The following is a 24,721-nucleotide window of genomic DNA, read 5'->3' as shown; positions in this document are numbered from 1 at the left end:
GTTGAGTGAGAATTCATACTTTGACTAGTTTGACTAAGAATAATTTGTGAGTGAGCCCTACCTTTGTCTCTTTGCCCTTAATTTCAGATCTTGTCTGCCTGATGAGAATTATTGGAGTCTCATAATTGAGATTTTGGATGCTTTAAAAGGCTTATCTATTAAACCAAATCATTCTTCTCTCAAAAACTCTCTCCTCCTTGAAAGCAACTCAACCTTGGCTGATTCTTTTTTCAATTTCTTCTCTCTTGAAACTTGGATTTTAAGAGGATCTTTTCACCAGCAAGCTTAGAGGTAGGCTTAATTTTACTGAAATTCTGAGAATTTTCTTGCCTTGTTTTAATTATTTTGTTGGTGTTAAAGCATATTTTTATAATCTCTTGTGTTGAGCATGTTGAATCCATGAATTCTTTGTGGACCTCTTTAGCATGGTTAAACCTTGGTTGATTTCATGTTAATATTTTATTTTACTTGAGTGTTTATACTTGGTTGTTAAGTTAATTTTATAGCTTTATAATACCTTGTGTTGAGATGATTAGATGATAATTATGTTTAGTTTGTATTTGGAATTTTTATGTTGCCTGTGAGATTACCTCTTGAGTATTCTGCATGTTATATCCTTGTTGCTTGAATCATATGCTGGTCAAAATTTTAGTTTGATTTATAATTGTTGTTAATATGAGTATATATATATATAATCATGCTTTTAATGAGGTTCTGAAGGTTGTTTGACTTTAAGTTTCTGAATTTTATTAAAATGCAAATCATGCTATTTTATTATTTATTTTATGGTCAATATTTTTTTTGGTTGGGTTTTTGAATTCTTATTATAGAGGTTTAATTGTGTAAACATATATATGTTTATATATATATATATATATAGGTATGCATGCATGTATGCATGTCAGGTTTTAGAAATCTTTTTTCCTTTTTCTTAAGAATTTATCCACTTTCTGGCAATTTATTTTATTGAATTTATTTTTTTAGTATCACTTTTATCGTTTGTGTTCAATAAAATAAAGTGATACTAAAAATGATACTAAAAAAATAAATTCTCACTCTATATGTCTACACAAACATAAAATGATACTAAAAAAATAAATTCAATAAAATAAATTGCCAGAAAGTGGATAAATTCTCAAGGAAAAAGAAAAAGATTTCTAAAGCCTGACATGCATACATGCATGCATACCTATATATATATATAAACATATATATGTTTACACAATTAAACCTCTATAATAAGAATTCAAAAACCCAACCAAAAAAAATATTGACCATAAAATAAATAATAAAATAGCATGATTTGCATTTTAATAAAATTCAGAAACTTAAAGTCAAACAACCTTCAGAACCTCATTAAAAGCATGATTATATATATATATATATACTCATATTAACAACAATTATAAATCAAACTAAAATTTTGACCAGCATATGATTCAAGCAACAAGGATATAACATGCAGAATACTCAAGAGGTAATCTCACAGGCAACATAAAAATTCCAAATACAAACTAAACATAATTATCATCTAATCATCTCAACACAAGGTATTATAAAATTAACTTAACAACCAAGTATAAACACTCAAGTAAAATAAAATATTAACATGAAATCAACCAAGGTTTAACCATGCTAAAGAGGTCCACAAAGAATTCATGGATTCAACATGCTCAACACAAGAGATTATAAAAATATGCTTTAACACCAACAAAATAATTAAAACAAGGCAAGGAAATTCTCAGAATTTCAGTAAAATTAAGCCTACCTCTAAGCTTGCTGGTGAAAAGATCCTCTTAGAATCCAAGTTTCAAGAGAGAAGAAATTGAAAAAGAATCGACCCTAGGTTGAGTTGCTTTTCAGGAGGAGAGAGTTTTTGAAAGAAGAATGATTTGGTTTTAATAGATAAAGCCTTTTAAAAAGCATCCAAAATCTCAATTATGAGACTCCAATAATTCTCATCAGGCAGACAAGATCTGAAATTAAGGGCAAAGAGACAAAGGTGGGGCTCACTCACAAATTATTCTTAGTCAAAGTATGAATTCTCACTCAGTGGACATTACAATCCCCACTAAATGGAGTTTAGTCCTCTAAACTCGCATCAAGAGTCAGGGAACAACTCTGGATAGCGATCCCACAAGTCGGCTTCTCGTTCCCAGGTGGCTTCATCATGGGAGTGGTTGCTCCATCTGACCTTGATCAATGGAATCACTCGGTTTCCTCGTTGTTGCTCTTTGTAAGCCAGAAATTCTGCTGATTGCTCTTCATAAGACAGATTCTTCTGAAGCTCCACTGGTTCATACTGAATGACATGCGATGGATCTGACAGATACTTTCTCAGCATAGAGATATGAAAGATATTGTGGACCTGAGCTAGATCTGGTGGTAAAGCCAAGCGATAAGCAACAGCTCCACCTCGCTCCACAATCTTAAAAGGTCCGATGTAACGCGTGTTGAGCTTCCCGCGTTTTCCAAATCTCACAACGCCTTTCATCGGAGATATCCTCAAGAAGACTGAATCGACAACCTGAAATTCTAGGTCTGAGCGACGCTTGTCTGCATAACTCTTCTGTCGGCTCTGAGCAGTCTTCAATCGATCCCTGATCAGTTTCACCTTCTCTTCTGCAATCTGCAACATCTCTGGACCCAACAGCTTCCGCTCTCCCACATCACTCCAACACACAGGAGATCGACACTTCCGCCCGTAGAGAGCCTCGTACGGTGCCATCTGAATACTCGCCTGGAAACTGTTGTTGTAAGCAAACTTCGCCAAAGACAGATAAGGGTCCCATGAATCAGAGATGTCGAGGACACATGGCCGAAACATGTCCTCTAGAATCTGAATGGTCCTCTCAGACTGACCATCTGTCTGTGGATGAAAAGTTGTACTGAAAGTCAATCTGGTGCCCAAAGCTGATTGTAGACTCCTCCAGAACCTTGAAATGAATCACGAATCACGATCAGATGTGATTGACACAGGAATACCATGCAATCGAACAATCTCTCTAAGGTATAATTCAGCTAGCTTCTCAAAACCCAAACCAGGTTTCAAAGGTAGAAAGTGTGCTGGCTTAGTTAGGCGATCCACAATCACCCACACAGACTCATGCTTTCGCCGAGTACGGGGCAAACCAGTCACAAAATCCATCGTGATATGTTCCCACTTCAACTCTGGTATCGGTAATGGCTGAAGATAACCTGCCGGTCTCTGATGCTCTGCTTTAACCTGCTGGCAAGTAAGACAGTGGGCGACGAAAGTAGCTATCTCACGCTTCATGTTTTTCCACCAAAAATGTTCCTTGAGTCCTCTGTACATCTTTGTACCTCCAGGGTGGATCATGTAGCTTGAATAATGAGCCTCCTCCAAAATATATCTCTTCAAAGCAGGATTATCGGGAACACAAACTCGATCTCCAAATCTGACAATTCCATCCTCATGCACTTGGAACTGAGATAACTCTCATTGCTGAAGTTTAGCACAGATTTCTTGCAACTTAGGATCCCGCATCTGAGTCTCTTTGATCCTCTGAAGTAAATTTGTTCGGATGTGCATGTTGGCCAGACAAACCACAGAACTTGGCGGAACAACCTCCAATTCAAACCTCATCATCTCCTCTAGAAGTGGTTTCTGCTCAGTCAAATCCGCGGCGGTTCCATAATTATACCTCCTGCTTAGCGCATCAGCCACCACATTGCCTTTGCCTGGATGATAGTGAACACTGAGATCGTAATCCTTGATCAGCTCTAACCACCGCCTTTGCCTTATGTTAAGCTCCTTCTAGGTGAAGATGTACTTTAAACTCTTATAGTGCATATGCACTTCACAAGGCTCCCCATCTGAAAAAGCCTCCGGATCTTGATTGCAAAAATGACTAGCCGCTAACACGGATCATGGGTGGGGTAATTCTCCTCGTGAGGTTTCGATTGACTTGAAACATAGGCGATGACTCGACCATTACGCATCGAGAACACACCCCATGCACATCCTACAAGCATCGGCATAGATCACATATCTACAACCACTTTACAGCGAGCAAGGATCGGGTGCGGAATCAGGTCTAGCGATTCGAGAAACTACGTTCGCTGAAAGCTTGATCCCAGGGTGAAGCAGGCGCCTTCGGGTTAGTCTCATCAGCGATCTTTGCTAAGCGAGAGAAATCTGAGACAAACCTCCGATAGTAGCCCGACTAAGCCAGCTCCAAATCTCTCTGACCGTACTCGGTCTTTTCCAATCCACGACTGCTTCCACTTTCTTAGGATCCACAAAAACTCCATCCTTACCGATGACATGCCCCGAAAGCCCACTATCAGCTAGAAGTCACACTTGGAAAATTTGGCATACAACTCATGTTGTCTCAGTGTCTACAATACAATCCTCAGATGCTTCGCATGCAGTTGCTTACCACGAATCGATCCAAGTAGTCCTGGAAAACACCCGGTTCATCAAATCCATAAATACTGCTGGGCCGTTCGTCAGACCAAACTGCATCACTAGAAACTCATAGTGACCATACCGCGTACGGAAAGCACTCTTCGGGATGTCCTCGCCCATGATTCGAACATGATGATAGCCAGATCGCAGATCAATCTTGGAGAAGACTTGAGCTCCTTGCAAGCTGGTCCAGAGATCATCAATCCTTTGCGGAGGGTATTTATTCTTGGCGATCGCCTTGTTCGACTCACGGTGGTCGATGCACAACCTCGGAGATCCATCCTTCTTTTTACAAACAAAACTGGGGCTCCCCAAGGTGACATGCTCGGTCGAATAAACCTTTTCTCCAACAGTTCCTCCGGTTGCTTCTTCAGTTCCTTTAGTTCAACGGGTGCCATCCGGTACGGTGCCTTGGATAAAGGAGTTGTGTCTGGAGCCAGGTCGATAGCAAACTCTACCTCTCACAGGAGGTAATCCGGGAAGATCCTCAGGAAACACATAAAAAAACTCACTGACAACCAATACATCCTCCACTGTATATCTGGTGCGAGTGGCCTGCAAAGCAGAGGCCGGAAAGTCAATCGACCAGCTTAGATCGACTCGAGCTTGCAGGGAAGAGATCTCTCGAGCTAAGGCGTACCCCTTACTGCCACTGAAGGTGAATTCTTCCTGATCAAGAAAAAAGAAGTGCATCTTCTTTCTATGACAGTCCACTACAGCAAACACTGAAGAAAGCCAATCCATGCCGAAAATGACATCATAGTCTCGCAGCTTCATCAGATACAGATCGGCGAAGAGCTCGCGCCCTTCAATGATAATAGAGTATACTTGTGCTAACCGATTAACGGTTCTCACCGCTCCCACAGGAGTAGCAACACATAAAACATGCGGCAAATCCACAACATACAAACAATTTTTGCGAGCAAAAGATGATGACACAAACGAATGCGTAGCACCAGGATCAAACAAAGCACAAGCATAACAGGAATGCACTGAAATGATACATGCCACAACGTCGTGGGATGCCTCAGCGTCCTCCTGCGTCATCGCAAAGACACGGCCCACGTAGTGGCGGCCTCCCACGACTGCTTGGGTGAGAAGAGGGAAGAAGGCTGTAAGCTTATCACGAGGTAGAGAAGGGTTATAAAAAAAACTTCTTGTTTGGAGAAAAGGCATGGTTGATTACGGAGAAATCTTTGGCTCTGGTGCGTGAGGTTGAGCCAACATTTCTCGATATTCATCTTCTTGGTGTGAGCTTTTCATCTATCTATTACTTGTATTTGCTTATGAATCTTGGTAGTATATATATATGGATTGATTTCATGTTAAAGTTCTATTACTATTGTGGTTTGGTGAATGAACTTGAATCTTCTACTAATGACAGTGCAAACTGTGAAAGCCGGTCGAATTCTGCCTCATACTCTTCTACAGACATAGATCCCTTCTTCAGATTTAAGAATTGCCTCTCCATTTGAGCTCGACGGCTCAATGGGAAGTACTTCGCATTAAAGACCTCCTTTAACTGCTCCCAAGTCCTAAGGGCATCCTCACCTTTGATTCGTAGTTCACTCTCAAACCACAAAGCTACACTGCCTCTAAGCATAAAAGAAGCCAGTCTGACCTTGTCTTCCTCTGGGCTCTGCTTAGCCCGGAAAGTCCTCTCTATCTGCCTGATCCAGGACTCTGCCATTGTCAAGTTCGTAGTCCCCTCGAACGGTGGTGGTGTATGCCGTCCAAACTCTGCCAGTAGGTCTCGACTGCCTCCAAAAGTATGTTGATGACGCTGACTACGCATCATTAGCATCATCTCCCTCATGATGCCTGTCAGTGTTTCAGGATCCGGTTGTTCTTCATTATCTGACTGGTCAAGGGCCTCCTGATCCAAGTCCATGGGCTCTTAGGGTGGGCTTGCAGGCCCTCTATGAGGTCGCCCTCTACCCCTAGGCATGATTCTGCAGATTAAAAGACAGACAGAGCTTTAGAACTGGTTACACTACCCAGACCCACTATCAGAAAGAACTTTCAAAGATTGACAGTAGTTAAATCAGTAGAGTGACATCTAAGAACAGCTCTGATACCACTTTAATCTGTCACGCCCCAGCCCAACAAGCCGGGTCCACTGATAGATCGGCCGCATCCAATGGGACTGGGCCCCACTGGGTGCAAGGCCTCATATTTGACCTAGTTAGAATCAACCCTAACAAGCAGAACAGAAATAATAATATTGACTACAGATAGAGTCACAGAAACAAGGATAATACAAATATGGACTATGACAGTCCTACTGGGTACACAAGTAGCTTACAAGCCAAATTATACAAACAAGATACAAGTCTCACTCATACAGAATAAAATAACATGCAAGGTTCACAACCTCAAAGAATAGGTACTGACAAGTCACAACTACAGAAGAAGCCCAGAACAACCCACTGATCCTAAGCTTGATCCTCTCCTATGGAAGAAAAAAAAATTCACAGAGTACATGAGCCCCAAGGGCCCAGTAGGATCGCAGAAAAAAATAACAGAATAATACAGATAGAGCATAATAATTAATAATTCAGACAGAATACAGAAATAATCAGAAATACAGAAACACGCAGAAAACAGACATGTACATCTTCTGACTGATAACAGAAATCAACAACACGAAGCCGGATCATTGACTGTGAAGTCAGAACATAACAGAATATCAACAGCCGGAGCTGCGTCTTCGACCGCAGTTGGAACAGACACGCATGTCCGGTAGCGCTACTACAGAAAACATGTGCACATGACTAGGACTTACTCCTCCTAGCTGGGTGAGCAAGGAATGGAAATGTACTAAAAACCCGCAAAAAATCGAAATACATACAAAAGAGATACCGAGTAAATAATGCAATAATAAAAAAAATAAATAAATAAACATAAATATCACGTAAATAAATAAATAAATGAAATTACTAAACAATGCAATAATTAAATAATAATTATTGCCAAAAATATGAAATTACATAGTGCGAGAGCCTATTTGGCTCCGAGCTACAGAGTTGGGTTCACCTAGTTCACTTATATGATATCTATCCCGATGAATCATAACAATATAGTATGAATATATAACCTTGTCATAAAATCTTGTTCTATTAGCTTAAACTTTGGATAGGGTTCAAATAATGTCTTCAGCTTCGTCAAAATACCGAGATACAACTAATAGGTTTTCAATACAAACTGTGGGTCGAGAACATTTTTTTTTTTATGTGTTTTGTTTTTAGAAAGAAAGAAGAAAAGACCAAAGATTTAGAAAAAGAAAAAAAAATCACAGATCTTAGCAGTGTTATACAATAAGAAGCCGGGAAAAAAAATAAAATAAAATGTATTGCATGTTAGGAACAATGAAGCTCCATAATAACAGAAAGATATGAATTAGATAGCCTGAATTATAATATTAAAAAGGACCACATCTTGAATGTAATATAGGATTATCACTTTATATTAGCATACAAATAGATAAAATAACATCTGGTATGAATGCACATTATGTGATGAGGACCCAGCTTGTGACTTAGGATTTAAGTTCAATTAATTAACCAAGAGAGACAAATTGATTTCTTAGCTATCCTCCTTAGTTATTCACCCCACATTAATCATTAGTCATTAATAATCCACTTTTTAAGGAGTGCTTGATTAAAAACATGAAGACCTCAAACATATTATTGGTGGTGTCTAAAAAATAAGCATTTTTTTATTTAAAATAAACTCATTTATAGACTATAGTCATATTGTACTGTTTCAACTCATCCAAATCAAACATAAATGAAAAAAAAATTTAGAATGATATGTGTCTTAAATAAAAAGATGACTTTAGTTTTGTCCAAATACACCAATTAAATTAAAAGAAAAAAAAATAATGCTACACCAACCAAGATCAAGTAATAGCACAACTAATTTTTATTCTCTTTATTTGATTTAATGGACCACCACACTAATCTTTTTTTACTTGTTGTTTTGAGTTAATTGTAAGATAGCTTCACTTTTGGCTGGTTTTCTCTATATATATAAAAAGTCAGATAAAATTATGAGTACAATGTTAATAATTACAATGAGCCTATCTGTGTTTGTGTTGTTTTCTTTTTAGCCTTATTTGTATGAATGGAAAAGAACTTAAAACTATTTTGTAAAAAAAAAAAAAAAAATTAATAAACTGTTGTTTGGTCTATTGGTATTAGATTTTTTGTGTAAAAAATTGTTTGACCTATAAGTATCAGATCAATTATGTAAGATTTTTATTTTGCAAGAGTCTCGAGATTGAAATCTTTGTAAGACGAGGTTTAAGTGTTGTTGAGTTTACAAAGGCGCTCCATATCTATATCCGTCCATGATTTAAATTTTAAATGGGATGCATGTCATCTAGTGTAAAAATTCATAAAAAAATTAATTTTAAATTATTATAGTAATATTTTTGTTTAATCACTTATTAAGGTTTTTTTTTTTTACTAATATCACTTTCGTTTAGGTCAAACATCTCAATAAATCTTCTCTTTTTAAAAAAATAATTATTTTCAACAAAAAAAAATTGGTAAAAAAATATTCTATCAATGAATTCAAAGCTTTTTTCCCTTTTAAATATTTATTTATTTATTTATTTTGCATCTAACATTAAAATACATATTTTTAAAAAAATTAAGTACATTTCTCTCATTAAACTTGAAAATTGAATATTTTTAATTGGATAAATTCATTCATTTATTTAATTTACTAGTAGCTAGAGATGGGCACGGGTTGCGGTTCACCGGCCCACCGACCCGGACCCGGCCCGGTTGGGTATAGAACCCGCCGGGCCGGGTTGGCCCGTCGGACCCGGCGGGTCCGGGTCACAGGAAGCTGGGCCCGGAACCGGCCCGGCTTCCATGTTGACCCGACGGGCCGGCCCACTCAATAAAAAAAAATTAAACAATTCAGAAAGTTTAGAAAAAAAATAAAAAAAAATTCAAAAAAGGGTTGGGCCCGGCGGGCCGGGCCGGGTTGCAACCGGGTCACGGGTTGGGCAAGCCCAACCCGTAACCGGCCCGTCTCTATGACGGGCCGGTTACGGGTTGTTGGCCCGGCCCTCCGGGTCAGTGACCCGGTGGGCCGGTTCCGGGCCGGGTTGCCGGACTGCCCGTGCCCACCTCTACTAGTAGCTAATAAATTAAGTACATATTTTTTTAAAAATTAAGTACATTTCTTTCATTAAACTTAAGAATTGAATATTTTTAATTGGATAAATTCATTCATTTATTTAATTTATTAGTTGCTAATTGTACTCATAAGGCATAATAACTTGCTCAAAAAGAGCCCATTTATTAAAGTGTCCCTCACAAATTGAACATTAGAAATTATTAAAAAAACTAATAATAATAATAATAATAATAATAATAATAATAATAAATCCAAGATTCCAAAAAGGTCGATTTTAAAATTCATAATATTGATACATAATTTGTTGCTAATTGTACTTATATTACATAATAAATTAATCAATAAAAATAATCTCCATTCATTAAAGTGCGCCTCCCAAATTGAACATTAAAAATTAGGAGAATTAAAAAGAGCTAATAATAATAAATAAATACAACGTTCCAAATAGTCCAATTTTAAAATTCACAATTATGATAGTATATAATTAGCTGCTAATTGTACTTAATTGTACTTGTAAAACATAATAAACAACCCAACAAAATTATTAAATTTTTTTTAACAATATTAAATAATAATATTGTTAATTTTTAATCTCCACCTCCCCTGAATTCCTCCTCAACTTCTGGCTATTATTTGATTAATTAATTATTAATTAATTAATTAATTAATTTTTTATGTCACACATCAAACTTCCTCCTTAAATTTTGGTACTCTGCCAGTCTGCCCCCTTCATATGAGTCCCTTTTATTTTATTTATTTATTTATTTCTAAAATTCATTTATTATTTAAATCCTATGACAAAGCTTGGAAGAACCGAACAAGTACATAAAAAAGCAAGCATTTGAATTTGAAACCCTAAATATTATTAAAAAAAATAAAAATAAAAAAAGATGTCTTTGAAGTCAAGACTTATCAAACTGATCATCACCACAAAACTGACAAACCTGACACCATCCACTTAGTACAAAAACTACAAAATGAATAAATAAAAACACTGTTGAATATTTATAATCTAAAAGACTAAAACAACCTTTTAGTTCCACATAAGTTTACACTCTTTTAAGGCAACAAGCAGTGAAAGGGACGGGCAGGTAATTGGTTATGGATTTAATGACTTTTTAAGAATTGATTGGTAACACGAGTTAACCCACAAAATAATGATTTTTTTAAAAATCATCGGTAAGACACACATGGTATGTTATATATATCGAAAATAATATATTATAAATTATAATTTTTTTTATATAGTAATTTTTTTTCTGTTATGCAACTCTAAAAAGTGAAGAACATAATTTTTTTCATCGAGGACCTAATAAACAATATTGTATAATATTTTTTTAATATTATGTAGTATTTACACAATATTACACAGTACAAATCTAAGAAGTTTTGATTCATGAGATGTAAGAATGTATATTCACCATTCTAATTAGGGGCGAAACCAAGAGGGGCTAGCAGGGACTGAAGCCCCCCTAGCTGCCGGGGAGACTATCTTTCATGCCACATAATGTTTAGTGTTTTCGATTTTTCTATACTTAAATTAATATAAAATAAAATATTTAGGCACTTAAAAGTGAGGAATAGTTTTGTGCTTGAGTGGTTAGTGGACTTTTTTATAAGATTTGGGATTTTGACCCACCATGGTTCAAATCCTCCTCTTTGATGCGTGTGCTAGTTTTTACATCCCATTTTTTTATTTTAAAAATGTTATGATTTCAAATTTTAACTAAAATTTTTTAAATTTTTTTTAGTAATTTAAAAAAGTTTAAAAATCGTATATATATATATATAGAGGATGCATCGTCTGCCCACGTTCACAGATTCGTAATCTGTGAACGTTGATATGGGCCGTTGGATTTCAATCCAACGGCTGCACACCGTTCTATGAACAGTAACACTGCGCACTATTTATAAGCACAGTAAAAAGTGGGATGTACAGTGTTTTAATCTGAACCATCCAATCAATCTCAGCACAGTAACTGAATCAATCGCAGTCGTCCAACCCTATTAAAGTTACTATACATCATCTGCGGACGTTCTACGAACGTCCGCAGATGATATTTGGCCATATATATATATATATATATAGTGAGAGGGATATATTTTACCATATTTTTAAAAAATACAAACTTGATATGTATTCTTATTAATTGAGTTATTAAAAATATCTTATATTTGCTATAGATAACACAATTTTAAATTATACTTTATGTTATTTTAATATATATGCATTTAATTTATTTTATATTAGCATATTATTTTTCATTTAAAATATTTATTTTGTTAGATTATTTTTTTATTTTTTTATGGTTTGCCTTTAGGCTTCAGCCCCTCCTATTATCGAGTCCTGATTCCGTCCCTGGTTTTAATGAGATACCATTAGGTTATTAATAGTTCTCAAGCTTACCATTTTCTCAATTAATACTTTTCAATATATCATTTTATTTTATTTTTATTTTTGATAATTTTTTTATAAGTTTAAAAAAATTTCTATCTCATTGATGCCGAAACTAACCTTTTGGGTGCTTGAGTGCAAGCTCAATAGTGTGGAGGTCAGTTCAGTAATTTACACAAATTTAAATTCAAAAATAAATAATTTTAAAAATAAGAATTTTTTAGAAATATAAAGAATTTGAGGGATTTTGTTATGAAATTGAAAATATTGGAGACATTATAAGGGTAAAAATGTAAAAATAAAAATCAATTAAAAAAATAAAGTTCACTTCTTGAAAATATTTATTAATTAATTTAATTATTTAATGAAAATTCTGACAATTCATAGTATTTTATCAATTTGCTTATTTATTTATTTATTTATTTATTTATTTTGTTATTATTATATGGCCCTCAAACCTACGCACTAGGCCTACACTTTTCATCCTTATCATAATATCATCAAAGATCCTTGCACACATCTCCACTTCTATTCCACCACACTCCCCATCCTCATAATTTATTATCATTAACACTAACTACCACCATTAATAATTAATTAATATATATAATTTATTTTATTTTTATGATAAATAATTTATATAATTAAAATATATAAGTAAAAAGACCAAACCCCATAATTTTAAATCTCTTATTCATACACTTAAAAAAAAATCTATAAATTATTTATCTAACCTCCAAAATATTATAAAAAAATATTTTCCTTTTTTAATCCTAAAACTTAAATTATATATATATATATATATATCTTTTAAAAAAAATTATGATATTTTTCAATGGTACTAAACCAACAAACAATAAAAATGCCACCTTTGAGACCTTTTCTTCCGCCTCACTTCGCTGTTTGTGGACTTTTTCACTGCTGTCCTCTCACCTTCTTTGATGCCTTCATTCTTTAAGCTTTGCAAGTGCAACAACAACAACAACAACAACAACAACAACAACTACCTTCTATCTTTTCTTTTGCTCTTTCTTCTTCATCATCCTCTTCAAAGTTGAGATTTTTATGGAGTTCCAACCTGATTTTATGGATGTTAATGTAGTTCCTGAGCAGGATGTTGAAAGATTGGAGCTTGAAATCTCTGGTCTTCAAGGCGAGTTCTGCTTCCGCATTGGATCTCTGTTGTTTTTCTTTTGGTTTTTTAACTCACTCGCTTTGTTTTCATAGATGAGATCTCTGCTTTGAGGAGTCAACAGAGGTTTTTGGACAGCAAGAGGAAGGAAATTCTCAACAGGATTTTGGACATTAAAGGTGGTTGTTTTTTCTTTGTTTGATTATGTTTTTCAATGTTTGTGAACTTGTTAAGCTCGGTTTTTAGGAAGCATTAGAGTTTTTGGGAGAGTGAAGCCTTTGATTCAAGGGAAGAACAGCAAAAAACATGAGCTTGTGTTTTCAGAAGCTGAGAAGATCACTGTTACATCAGGGACAATCAAGAAGGAATTTTGTGCAGATAAAGTGTTTGATCAAAGCTCAACACAAGGTGTGATTTTTATTCTTGGTTCTTTTATTCCTTTATATGAATTTGTTGCTAATGTTCATCATTTTGGTGAAACAATTTGTAGAGGATGTGTTTTTAGAAGTTGAACCTATTCTTAGATCAGCAATTGATGGGCATAATGTTTGTATCTTTGCTTATGGTCAGACAGGCACTGGCAAGACTTTCACAATGGTTAGTTTACTACAATGTTTCTAGGTTTGTGTTGTGATTCTGGTTCTCATTGAGTTTTAAGTGTTCTTATCTATATAGGAAGGGACTAGTTATCAACCGGGAATTGTTCCTCGCGCAATCGAAGAACTATTTCATCAGTCTTCTCTTGATAAATCAGGATCCTTTGTTTTCTCAATGAGTATGTTGGAGGTTTACTTGGGTAGTCTCAGAGATTTGCTTGCGCAAAAGAAATGGTAATAATCATGTTGCTCAATGTGTTTTATGTCTATAATACAACACATTTGCCACTTATTGTTTGCCGAATTGGGTGGGCAGTGTTCTCAATATACTTGCGGGCAGTAACGGGTATGTGGAGATCGAAGGACTAACCGATGTACTGATACCTGATGTAAAACTAGCCAAGAGGTTGTATGCGAGGGGGAAGAGAGCTCGATCTACTTCATGGACTAATGTCAATGAGGCCTCGAGCCGATCACACTGGTGGGTTCTTGAGCTACATTATAGTCTTATGTCCTTCTTGCAGATTAATTTCGATCGGTAATTATTTTATTTGTTTTAGTTCTGTGTATTTAGCTTAACGAGAATTACAATCACGAGAACGAGAGATGCGGTGAAAGGACATGAGGTGGTTAGTAAACTGTGGATGGTTGATCTTGGAGGAAGTGAGCGTCTACTGAAGACGGGCGCTACCGGGCAGACAATGGATGAGGGAAAGGCGATAAATCTATCTTTATCAGCCCTTGGTGATGTTATCGCCGCACTTAAAAAGAAACACGGTCACATTCCTTTTCGGTATATATATATATTTATACATATATACATTTTTTATTTTCATAATTCTCCAAGATTCTTTGATTCAATTGTGTTTTTGTTATTTCTGAACAGGAACAGCAAGCTCACTCAGCTTCTTAGTGATTCCTTAGGTGCTTTTTATATATGCTTCAACAAAATGCTATTTTTAAACTCCTTTGACCTGTGAATTTTTTGATTAATTTAATGTTTATAACCGCAACGGATTCAGGTAATGGTTCGAAGGTTTTGATGATTGTGCACGTAAGTCCTTGCAAAGATGATATTGGAGAGACGGTATGCTCTTTGAATTTTGCAAGAAGAGTGAGAGCTGTAGAGTCTAATCGAGAGCATTTCAATTCCGAGGCAAGCTTAGGTTTCTTTGCTGTTCTCATTAGATAATCTCATTCGTATTTCTTTAATCTTTGTTCATGTTTATGTTAACCTGCAGATAAAGAAACAAAAGGAGAATGCTATGGCCAAGCTTAATCAGCAGATAAGAGAAGCCGAGGAAGAACTGCATAAACTAAGAAATCAGATTGAGAGAACTGAAAACCTTTTGCTCGAAAAAAAGAAACTTGTTGAAGAACAAAAAGGGTCACCTACAAGTCCTTTGGTAATACAACATATTGAAGTTGTCGAAAGTCCTAAAACAACCGAAAGACCAGCTGGCAAACTACATTGCAGTTCGCTTCCTCATTTCATGACTTTCGACAACATGTAGCCGTTTGAGGCAATGTGCATCGGGGGAAGTGAATCAGAGAATGAGGAAGTCTAGACTCGGTATGGTGCATAGTATCGATGTTTTAGGATCTCAGTCTTTGAGTTATTCTGATTCCCGACCGAAATTGAAACCCCGATACTTTAAGAGCAAACTAGTGACTAGTGAAACTGACAGCACGAAGGTTAAAGATTTTCATTGTCTTGAAAGTTCGGAGAACAATAGCTACAACAGCTCCGATTTGAAGCCAAGTTTGGCTACTCGGAGTCGAAGGATCACTGGATCATACCCGAATTTTCGAGCTACATTGTATCAGCACAGAAGGAGAATGTCTGATCTAACTTGAGAAGAACAACAATTTAGATTTGTTTGAGCTTTCTTTGTTGTTCAATACCATATTGATTGATTCAATGTGAGATGAGTTGATAACATTGAGTGAGATTGATTTTTTTTATTTCAGGATTGTGAGCTAATCATTGTAATTTATGAATTTTATTTGTGTGGAGAGAGTTTAATTCTTTCTTGTGCTTTTTAAAAAAATGGCTTTGTACTTTTTTTTTCTGAGATTTTGTCTGAATAAATGAATGATTGGATTTTTATCTTTAATATTTATATACAGAAACATGAGCAAAATGAAACAATAAACATGTTGGATCTGATGTCTTATAAAACAGAGACAGCAAGAAAACATACTCTGGACAAAGACTATAAATGGTGAATTAGTATCTTTGTTTTATAACTAAGAGGGGTAAAACAGTTATTATAAAAAAGTATTATTATTTTCTGTACTGTTAAAAAACAAAAATTGCCTTTTCTCTTCTCTTATGAAAAGTTGGTGAGCTTGTCTTTCTCTTTTTAAGCCATGTAAAACCACTATTCAAAAATGTTCTGTTTACTTTTATCAACTTTTGTCTTTGATAAAAGAGAAATTATTAAACTTCCAAGAAATGAATTTACAAGGGCTAAAAATTATTAAGCTTCAAAAATGATTTTAATGAAGGGATAATTTGATCATAAATGAAATGTACAATAAAGGTTGTAAAAATATATTAATCAACTTAAATTTGTCCATCATTCAGGGCTAAGCAACAAATAATGAAAGATTTTAGGGGCTTACTTTTTCAGCAGATAAATAAATAATTATATATTAAAAAAAAATCCAATTTCATTAAAACTCAATATGGGTAGATAAGTTACAAAAATGCAAATTGATTTATACATTATCAACAATGGAAACATATTTTAAATGGATAATTGATAAAAGTCAAACACATTGACAAAACTTTACATTCATTTCAATAATTTCAACATTCAATTGAACTGCCTTCATTTCAATGATTTTGGCATTCAATTGGGCAAAGCATGAGAAGTGGAAATGAATTAGATAAAAACATTCAGAAACAGCAATTCAGACATTAGTTGTACATGAGAACACTAAAAAAAGACCCAAAAAATCATCCTGTTTCCAGATTCAGAAATACATCAGTCGGGGGGAAAAAACACGCGACAGAACATTAGAACATGTAAAGCTTGATACTTGCAGATAAGATAAACAGGAAAACAACAATTGATGATAAACATATATGAATCAACTATGTTTCAGTCGAGAAGCAAGTGATATGTTTGATTCCTGTCAGCATATGAAAAATCAAATCACAAATACACCATGAATTGCTTCCAATAGGGCACTGATTCACCCTACCTGGCCAATTTACCTTTTCGGATGGATTTTTCAGTAATGATCAACAAGTTAGGCACTGATAATAATCAGCAACATGATCCAAAATTAATTATCTGTGTAGCAACTTCAAATATGAACCACAAATGATCTTAACCTCAAACTTTGATTATTAGCAAAAAGATAATTATGAGACAATCAAAGAACCAACATTGTGTGTATAAAATCATGAACATTCATATAGATACCAATTGATAACACACAATGTTGTAACCCCTTGTCAAGATCAGCCAAAGATTGGTAAATGGTTCAGGACCCAAAGTATAAATGCTAGGGAGATTTATCCCACAAATGACAAAACAGAAACAATGGCGATAAGACTGCTCATAAGAATGAATACCAAACAACAAACGATTATCTATCTTTTGTAGCCAAGGACCTACATGCAAATCTCCTATAATTATGTTATAATACCAACCATGATATCCTTTCATAATTATGATATTCAGCATACCTAATATTTTCTATTTGGCCTACCATGATTTTTTTGCAATTAACTTTTAATTCATGTCAATCAGCCACCCACAAGGCCAAGTAGATACTTCAATGGTATCAAACCAGTAATGGATTTAGTGCTACATCAAATGAACAAAGAAGATGGAATCAACTAAACCACTCAAAAGATTTAGACAAAGAAAACCTCACATAGAAAACAAAAAAGAAGTAATGAGCTTTTGTAAGATTTAGTCAGTCTCATCTTCTTTAGGCATCATGAGTACCAAAGTAGAGAACAAGTCATGTAAAAAGCTTCTGGCACTCAAAGAAAGCAGCTACGACATGTCCATGCAATTTCAAACTGTGTAAACACAAGATTACCAGCGCCAACTAGAAAGTTGAAATTAACATATCCATATCACAAACCAATTTTTCATAAAGAGGTCCTTGCAATCGGCCTAATGTTATACGATCATGTTAGAAGAGTTTAATATGGGATCTAGTATGACACACATTCAGGAAGGATGAACTAATGATTAGTATTACTAACACATCATCTTCTTATATAGATTCTACCCCCGTTAGCCATTACAAGTTATACCTACGGCAAGCCAATGAGAAAGAAGTACAACTATAGAAACTAACATACAAATAAGCAAATCTTCACGACCAAAAATTACCCCAAAAAAAAAAAAATGAATATTTCCAAACAAATTTTGTAAAAATAGATGCAAAGCAACAACTACTCCAGAATGTGGTTGCCATTGGAAAATAACCACACTCTTTTAATATAATAGGTCCAGAACTAGTATTGGTAAATACAAGAGCGACACAATCACCCTCTCACACTCTCACCATCTGGTGTTTCTCCTGTGAACCATGATTCCATGGTATAAATCAACTTCAAATATGGCAGAAAATGTAAACTCTAATAATTTGCTCTGTTTATTTATTTATTTATTTCACTTTACAAAAGTGCCATTTTGAAAGAAAAAAGTACAACAACATTGGCGTAACAATCATCAGATTCAAACATGGAAATAACGGGCATCATTTTCAAATCAATCCTTGTGCTCACGGAAGCAGTAACATTGACCATTCAATTGGATAAACTTAATAGACAAAGGAAGCAAAGCAAAATTTAAGAAAAACATCCACACACACACACTCGCACGGGTGCACGCACAAACAAACAAACAAAAATTACAAAACCTGACAATGCCATAAGAACAGCAATATTAAGAAAAGATGAGGTCCACAATAGGCAATATACAAACCACTTAAAGGAGGAAATATTCAGATGCGCAAGAACAAACAATGCAAAACAAAAAGATAAAAGAGGAGTAAAGAAATCCTTCATCTTCACTATATTTCAGTAACAAGACAATAGAAAGCCAATGAAGCAATCTGTGTGCCTAAGAACAAACAAAATGCAACATTTCGTAAGCTCAACTTCAAGAATGTGACAATAATCCATAGGTACACATGAAAACAAAAATCAGATACAATGAATTCTGAGTCACTAGCTAATGTGAATCTTAACAGAATCAAGCAAGTAAACCTTTCTCGCTCAACTATCTTCTAATTGCATTTCACAAAATCATCACAGAGAAAAGCTCTTCAAGAAAATACCTGCAAGTGAATGCAACCTCTTTCGCGAGATCAGAGAAGAGAGAAAAAAAAATCTCAAGATCTCACAGCCAAAATCCAAGCTTACAGTCTCCGGAACTCAAACCAGATCTCATAGTGATTGAAGAGCAAACTATCATGAGTGTGCTTCCCAACATACTCCAACCCCAGGCTCCGAAGCCTCCTGGTACACTCATCCCCTCCCAATCTCGAACAGAACTTAATATTATGAGAAACAAAAATCCTGCCTTTCTGAGGCTTCAACCTCCTGGCAAGCCTCTCCAACCCCCGTCCACACCAGCGTGTCCGGCATATGCAAGAAAACAGCGCTGGCATAGATCAAATCATACTCAAAACCTGAGCCAAACCTAGTGAAATCCATGTCATCGCCCTTCAAGATCAAGGGGACGTTTATGGAGAAGGCCATGGGAGGGGAGCTCATAGCGGAGAGCGGCATGGAGGGAGAGGTCGTCACGCTCGAGGCAGTGGAAATGGGAAGGGAGGAGGTGGCGGATGAAGTGGAGGCCAACGCGGAGAGTGCCGCAGCCGATCTCGAGGACGTGGGCGGAGGGGGAAAGGGAAGTGGTAGAAGCGAGGAACTCGAAGACATCGCGGCCACCGGCCCAGGGTTCGCCATAGTTGGAATGGTGCTCCTCGACCAAGAGCTCAGGCGGGCAAGAGAGAGGAGTGTGGGAGGATGCGTTGGCGTCCTCATAGTGGGAGATGCCCTTGAAGTGAACGAGATCCTCGAGCTGCTGGGCGCGGGAGCGGGGATTGATGCCCTTGCGAAGGGAGTGCCAGCCGGACGGAGAGGAGGGAGGATCAGCGAGGGAGTTGAGTTTGATTAGGGATTTGAGCCATTGGAGGTCGGAGGAGGAGGGGGAGATGGGGTCTTCATGGGGGACGGAGGAGGAGGAGGAGGAGGAGAGAGAAGGAGGGCAGGAGCAGGAAGGGGGAGGGGAAGGGAGGAGGCGGAGAAGGAAGAGGGCACCGGCGGCGGAGAGAAGAACAAGGACGACTGCCCTCGTCGGAGAAGACGCCATTGATGAACTCCGAGAGAGAGAGAGAGAGATCTAATCGAGCTAAAGGCTTTTGAATTTTTTTATTGATTTTACTACTCTGCACCGACATCAGCAAGGATAATAATAATAATTAGAAAAAAATGGTTCTTTGTTTTTATTAAAAATAAATAATTTTTTCTGACAAGATTAAATAGTTGTTTAGTATTTAAAAAATAAAAATATTTAATTAAGTTTTCCATATTATACAACTATTTTTCATTTTCACCTCTCCATCTGTAAAAATATGTAATATATCTTGTCTCATCAAATATTGTGTATGTCAAATAAAAAGAATAAGATGAATATATATATCCATAGTCCAGTTTAAAAAATAAATAAATTTATATAATTTAAAAAAGCTATAAAAGCTCTAACTTAGAAGGTAAACCTAATAATAACTGTAATCTTCTATGCTGAAGTTTAAATCTATTTAAAATTTTTGACTTTAGAGTGAAATCAAATTATAAGACATTTGACTATTATATAAAAGAAAAATTTTACTTTTTTCTCAATGTATCATTGAGACATAAATAAAATGTATTTGTGACAATTTATTTATATTATTTAAAAAACAATAATAATAATTACAATGTTGTATGTCATGGTGTAAGCTTTTAGCTATAACTTGAATCAATTGTTTTATGGTATGGTGTAATAACGATGATAATCTATAGTTTTAGGTCTTGAATTAGACCACTTTTTGTTTGATTAAAGAGCACAAAATCTATAAAATAAAAATCTCAAAATCCAATTTTCAATTAAAAAATAATTAAGGATATATAATTATTTGGTTAAATAACACAAAATCTCTCCAAAAAAAAAAAAAATCTCAAAATCTATTTTCTATCAAAAATTAATTAAGAATATATAATTATTTATTTTTGATAAATATGGATTTATTCAGATAAGTATGCAAGAGAGAATCATGTAGATGTATTCAGATCAGTTGTATTAAGGTTTGCATCTACCTAGACATAAATCACATGAATCAGTGGGACTTTAATGAACTCAAAATAGGTGGGAATACTACATTTTAGGTTCTTATCTCTGAGTATAATTAATTTTTCCAATCTATCAAACAAATGAAATTGGAGAATTTTGTAAACAAATTTTGGGTGTATTTCCATTTTTACAAAAGATTTTAAATTAAACCCCATTATCTTGATAAATTTGTTTTCACAGTAAAACTACTCATAATAACCTTGGAAACATTATTTTCCTATTCCCAACCACTTATATAAGTATAGATATAACATTAGTATATACACACACACACGAGTCAATGTTTTGAACATTAGCATATTCAAAATCTACAAATAGAGACCGGCCCTTTTTCCATGCCCTCTCTCTATAATTCCCAATCCCACCCATAGTCTCTTATATATATATATATATATTATGTATATATTATTACTTATTTAAATTAAGAAAATTTAAATTAAAAATTAATATCATGTTTTTACAATGTGGCATTTATTTAATTGTTTGTTTATTTTTTTGCCATGAACATGAGATTTCCAATATCCAGCTCCAGCTCAATCAGCTCCAACTGAACCAACGCTAAAAACAAAGCCTAACTCCACTTCATCCAAGAGCTTCTCTTGATGATGTGCAGCTCCGTCATCATCACACTTAGCAACCAAGCTCACTAGAGCTTGAACCAGTTACTTCATCTTAGCAATCTTGATTGATGATGATGGAATAAATCATGAATTGATTGGCTTCAATAACCTTGAGCTATTCTTCTAATAGATTGATCATCCGTTCTTTCCGCATGGCGTCAAAGAGTTGTCCTGACAGTTGCATTACTGCACTGAGGCCCAACGACTGCAACCGTTAGAGCAGCTCTTTGATGCCTTTGGTGCCGTGTGGAAAGAACGGATGATCAATCCATTAGAAGAAAAGCTCAAGGTTATTGAAGCCAATCAATTCATGATTCATTCCATGATCATTAATCAAGATTGCTAAGTTGAAGCAATTGGTGGTGGTTGATTCCGCAGGCCATTTGGATACATAGCAGGGATTAGAACAATTGGATTAAAGTTGTCCCTTGATATATACATCTCGAAGTCACCTATTTGGAGCATGATTAGATGGCATCAGAGGCATATCTTCCCGCGGTATCATGTAAAAAGAAAAACAGATGCACCATGAAACTACAAGCCAAAAGCTAAACATTATATATTTTGAATTAGAGGTTCCCATAGTACTATTAAGGTAATTAACAGTGAGGGTTTCTTTTATTGGAAGCCATGAATCTACAATCACTTCCAAATTAAAAAAAAATATATTTATGATTCAATGTAGACATAAAGAACATCACCATAAGAAAATAGGAAAGACGTAAACAAATAGCAGAACAAAACCACTGACAATAAACAATTTAAAGGAATAGAATCAATGTAATTTGTGACAATGACCATAACTGTGAATTTAACTCCTGCAAACAAATCAAAGAAACAAGCTAGAACATTTGCATCCATTGTTGGGGCCAAAATCAAAAAGCTAGTCAAAGGAAACATGGTCACTTATTAAGTTTAAAAAGTGCATTTTGTTAAGATTGGGAGGAAAATATCTTTCTCGAATACAAAAGAGAGAATATATTACATTTTTTTGAAAATAAAGTTGTAACAATGACCTTGAATGCATAGAAAAGATTATTTTGATCAACATTGGCCAAAAGGGTTTGCTGCATTTAAAGTTGATGCATCTTAGAAGGAATAAACCATAACAGATGCAAGAAGTAGGGTAAAGAAAAGCAAAATAAACAAATACCAAGTGCACCAGTTTAAATAAAATCTGTGAAACTGAAACAAAAATGATCAACACACTATAGTGCAAGACGAACACAACATGCAAATTTCGCTTCAAAAATCAACCTGCAAAATCCAAGACAATTTTATAGCAACTTTTCTTCATTCTCAATTTCTAGCATATAGGACTAATTTAAAATTTTAATTGCATAGCTCAAGTGTCAATTTAGATTTCGATATCTTTCACAAAATAAGATGTTTATACGAATTGAATAGGTGCCAACTAAATGAGATAGTTAATACATGACGTAATAGTATAGGTAAGATTGACATTTTAGTTAATTAAGTGGCATGGAAATAAAATATTTTTGTCACTTGATTGCATGCCAAAAACTTTGATGTTTCAATAGAATTCATGATAAAATAATAATTCCATAAAATATTAAAAGCTGCATGTAGAATAACTATCAATGTTTATTTTTCAGTGGGAACATTCAACAAGAGAACAAATAATATAAATCATCAGAACATGCACTGCAAGTAAGCTCAAACATATATAGAAGTATCAAAAACATTTAAAGAACATCAAAACATCAAAAATTGAAAGGAAAAAAAAAATTCACTTTTTTGTCCAAAAGAGGCCAAGATCTCATACAAAGCTGTTCTGTAGAAACATTATGAAATTCAAACAAAATTTTTCCAACATGCAGACTGATTAATCACAAAATAAACAAACAATCAAGCGCAAACAAAATCATGGAAAATGGAAATAGAACACGAACAACTAGCATTCAGATTGCATAATAAAAACCCAAATATATCAACTCATAGTTGAATCCCCCACAAGAGTCCCCCTTTTCTTCTCGTTCCCTTCAACCACCGATAAATCAACCAAAAAAAATTTTTTTTTTTTGGAAAAAAAGCAAAATTAACGCGGAACCCTAATTAAAAGATCAAACAATGAATCCAAACATTGAAAAGAAAAGAAATAAGATTGAGGGAGAAGAGAAGGAGAAGCATGCGAACCTCAGAGAGAAGGGAAACCCTAATCATCTGATAGAAGGCGCCACGGCGGAGGTTCTGGTCCATAGTATAAACCATATGCAAGCCCCATCGGGAGATCCAAGAAGAGCAAAAATTGGAAATCTCAAGATCTCACGGCCAAAATCCAAGCTTTCGATCTCCGGAACTCAAACCAGATCTCATAGTGATTTGAAGAGTTCTTGAGCTTTGAGTTTTTTTTTTTTCCTTTTTCTTTTGCTTTTGGTTTGATCTTTTTGAGTTGGAGTTGAGTGGAGGAATAAGAGCAAGGGAAAGGATGGAGGGCTCTTCTGGCAGTGGAGTCACGTGATGCATGGGTGGTTGTTTAAAAAAATGGAGACACAGAGTCACGTGATGTGGTTGTAGTAAATGGAAAGATAACCAAAATAATATATGGTTGCTTCCAGCTCATGAAAGTGCACAAATTTGATTTCTTGAAAAGAATTATTATTTAAAAGGCCAAATTACATAAAAGTCCCTAGATTGTTTCAAACTTTCACTACCGTCCATATTTCAATCTTCTTTTAAGTGTTTTTAATTTTACTTATTTCTCCATCATTGCATCAATTTATTTTATTTAAAAATCTAATTTTGCCCGCTTAAGAAATGTATTTTTTGTTTATTAAATATATTTTTTATTTAACATTGTGTGTTTTATATGTAACTACATAAATTTTCATTTAATATGTAACGTTTTTGTTTAATATTTGTTTTTGATATTTAATACTTAGTTTGTTGTTTAGTATTTTATGTTTCCGTTTAAAATCATTGAAGGTCATTTTTGACAAAAGTACTGAAAAGTAAGTTGTCAGAGGGTGTTAGAAAAAAAAGAGTTTTTTTGAGA

The 24,721-nt window shown here is 34.9% G+C and overlaps 3 protein-coding genes and 1 long non-coding RNA gene across 5 annotated transcripts; 1 reads left to right on the top strand and 3 right to left on the bottom strand.

Moving 5' to 3' along the window:
* Window positions 1–5,771: 5,771 nt before the first annotated feature.
* Window positions 5,772–6,323, bottom strand: LOC120273114. Its single transcript, XM_039279764.1, has one exon. The coding sequence runs from the start codon at window positions 6,321–6,323 to the stop codon at window positions 5,772–5,774; it is 552 nt and encodes a 183-aa protein (XP_039135698.1).
* A 6,554-nt stretch (window positions 6,324–12,877) lies between these two features.
* On the top strand, window positions 12,878–15,783 carry LOC120273047 (kinesin-like protein KIN-14O). Its single transcript, XM_039279684.1, is given in 11 exon segments — window positions 12,878–13,134; window positions 13,209–13,292; window positions 13,360–13,521; window positions 13,604–13,710; window positions 13,789–13,943; window positions 14,026–14,190; window positions 14,284–14,502; window positions 14,596–14,633; window positions 14,732–14,865; window positions 14,951–15,208; window positions 15,210–15,783. Coding segments are annotated over 11 exon segments (1,767 nt in total). The 5' UTR covers window positions 12,878–13,046; the 3' UTR covers window positions 15,567–15,783.
* Window positions 15,784–18,805: 3,022 nt separating this feature from the next.
* Window positions 18,806–20,118, bottom strand: LOC120273388. The gene is given in 3 exon segments (XM_039280014.1): window positions 18,806–19,310; window positions 19,312–19,428; window positions 19,430–20,118. Coding segments are annotated over 3 exon segments (957 nt in total). The 5' UTR covers window positions 20,066–20,118; the 3' UTR covers window positions 18,806–19,106.
* A 1,437-nt stretch (window positions 20,119–21,555) lies between these two features.
* Window positions 21,556–24,183, bottom strand: LOC120274135. Of its 2 annotated transcripts, none has more exons than XR_005540707.1 (2): window positions 23,863–24,183; window positions 21,556–22,194 (listed from the first exon to the last, which is right to left on the bottom strand). It is a non-coding gene; the product is annotated as an uncharacterized LOC120274135 (long non-coding RNA). The 2 variants fall into 2 exon arrangements; XR_005540708.1 differs by having other exon boundaries at window positions 21,556–22,157; window positions 23,863–24,182.
* Window positions 24,184–24,721: the final 538 nt, after the last annotated feature.

The sequence above is a fragment of the Dioscorea cayenensis genome, chromosome 12 (assembly GCF_009730915.1).
Source record: "Dioscorea cayenensis subsp. rotundata cultivar TDr96_F1 chromosome 12, TDr96_F1_v2_PseudoChromosome.rev07_lg8_w22 25.fasta, whole genome shotgun sequence".
NCBI classification, from domain to species: domain Eukaryota; kingdom Viridiplantae; phylum Streptophyta; class Magnoliopsida; order Dioscoreales; family Dioscoreaceae; genus Dioscorea; species Dioscorea cayenensis.
This window is presented reverse-complemented; position numbering and strand designations above follow the sequence as displayed.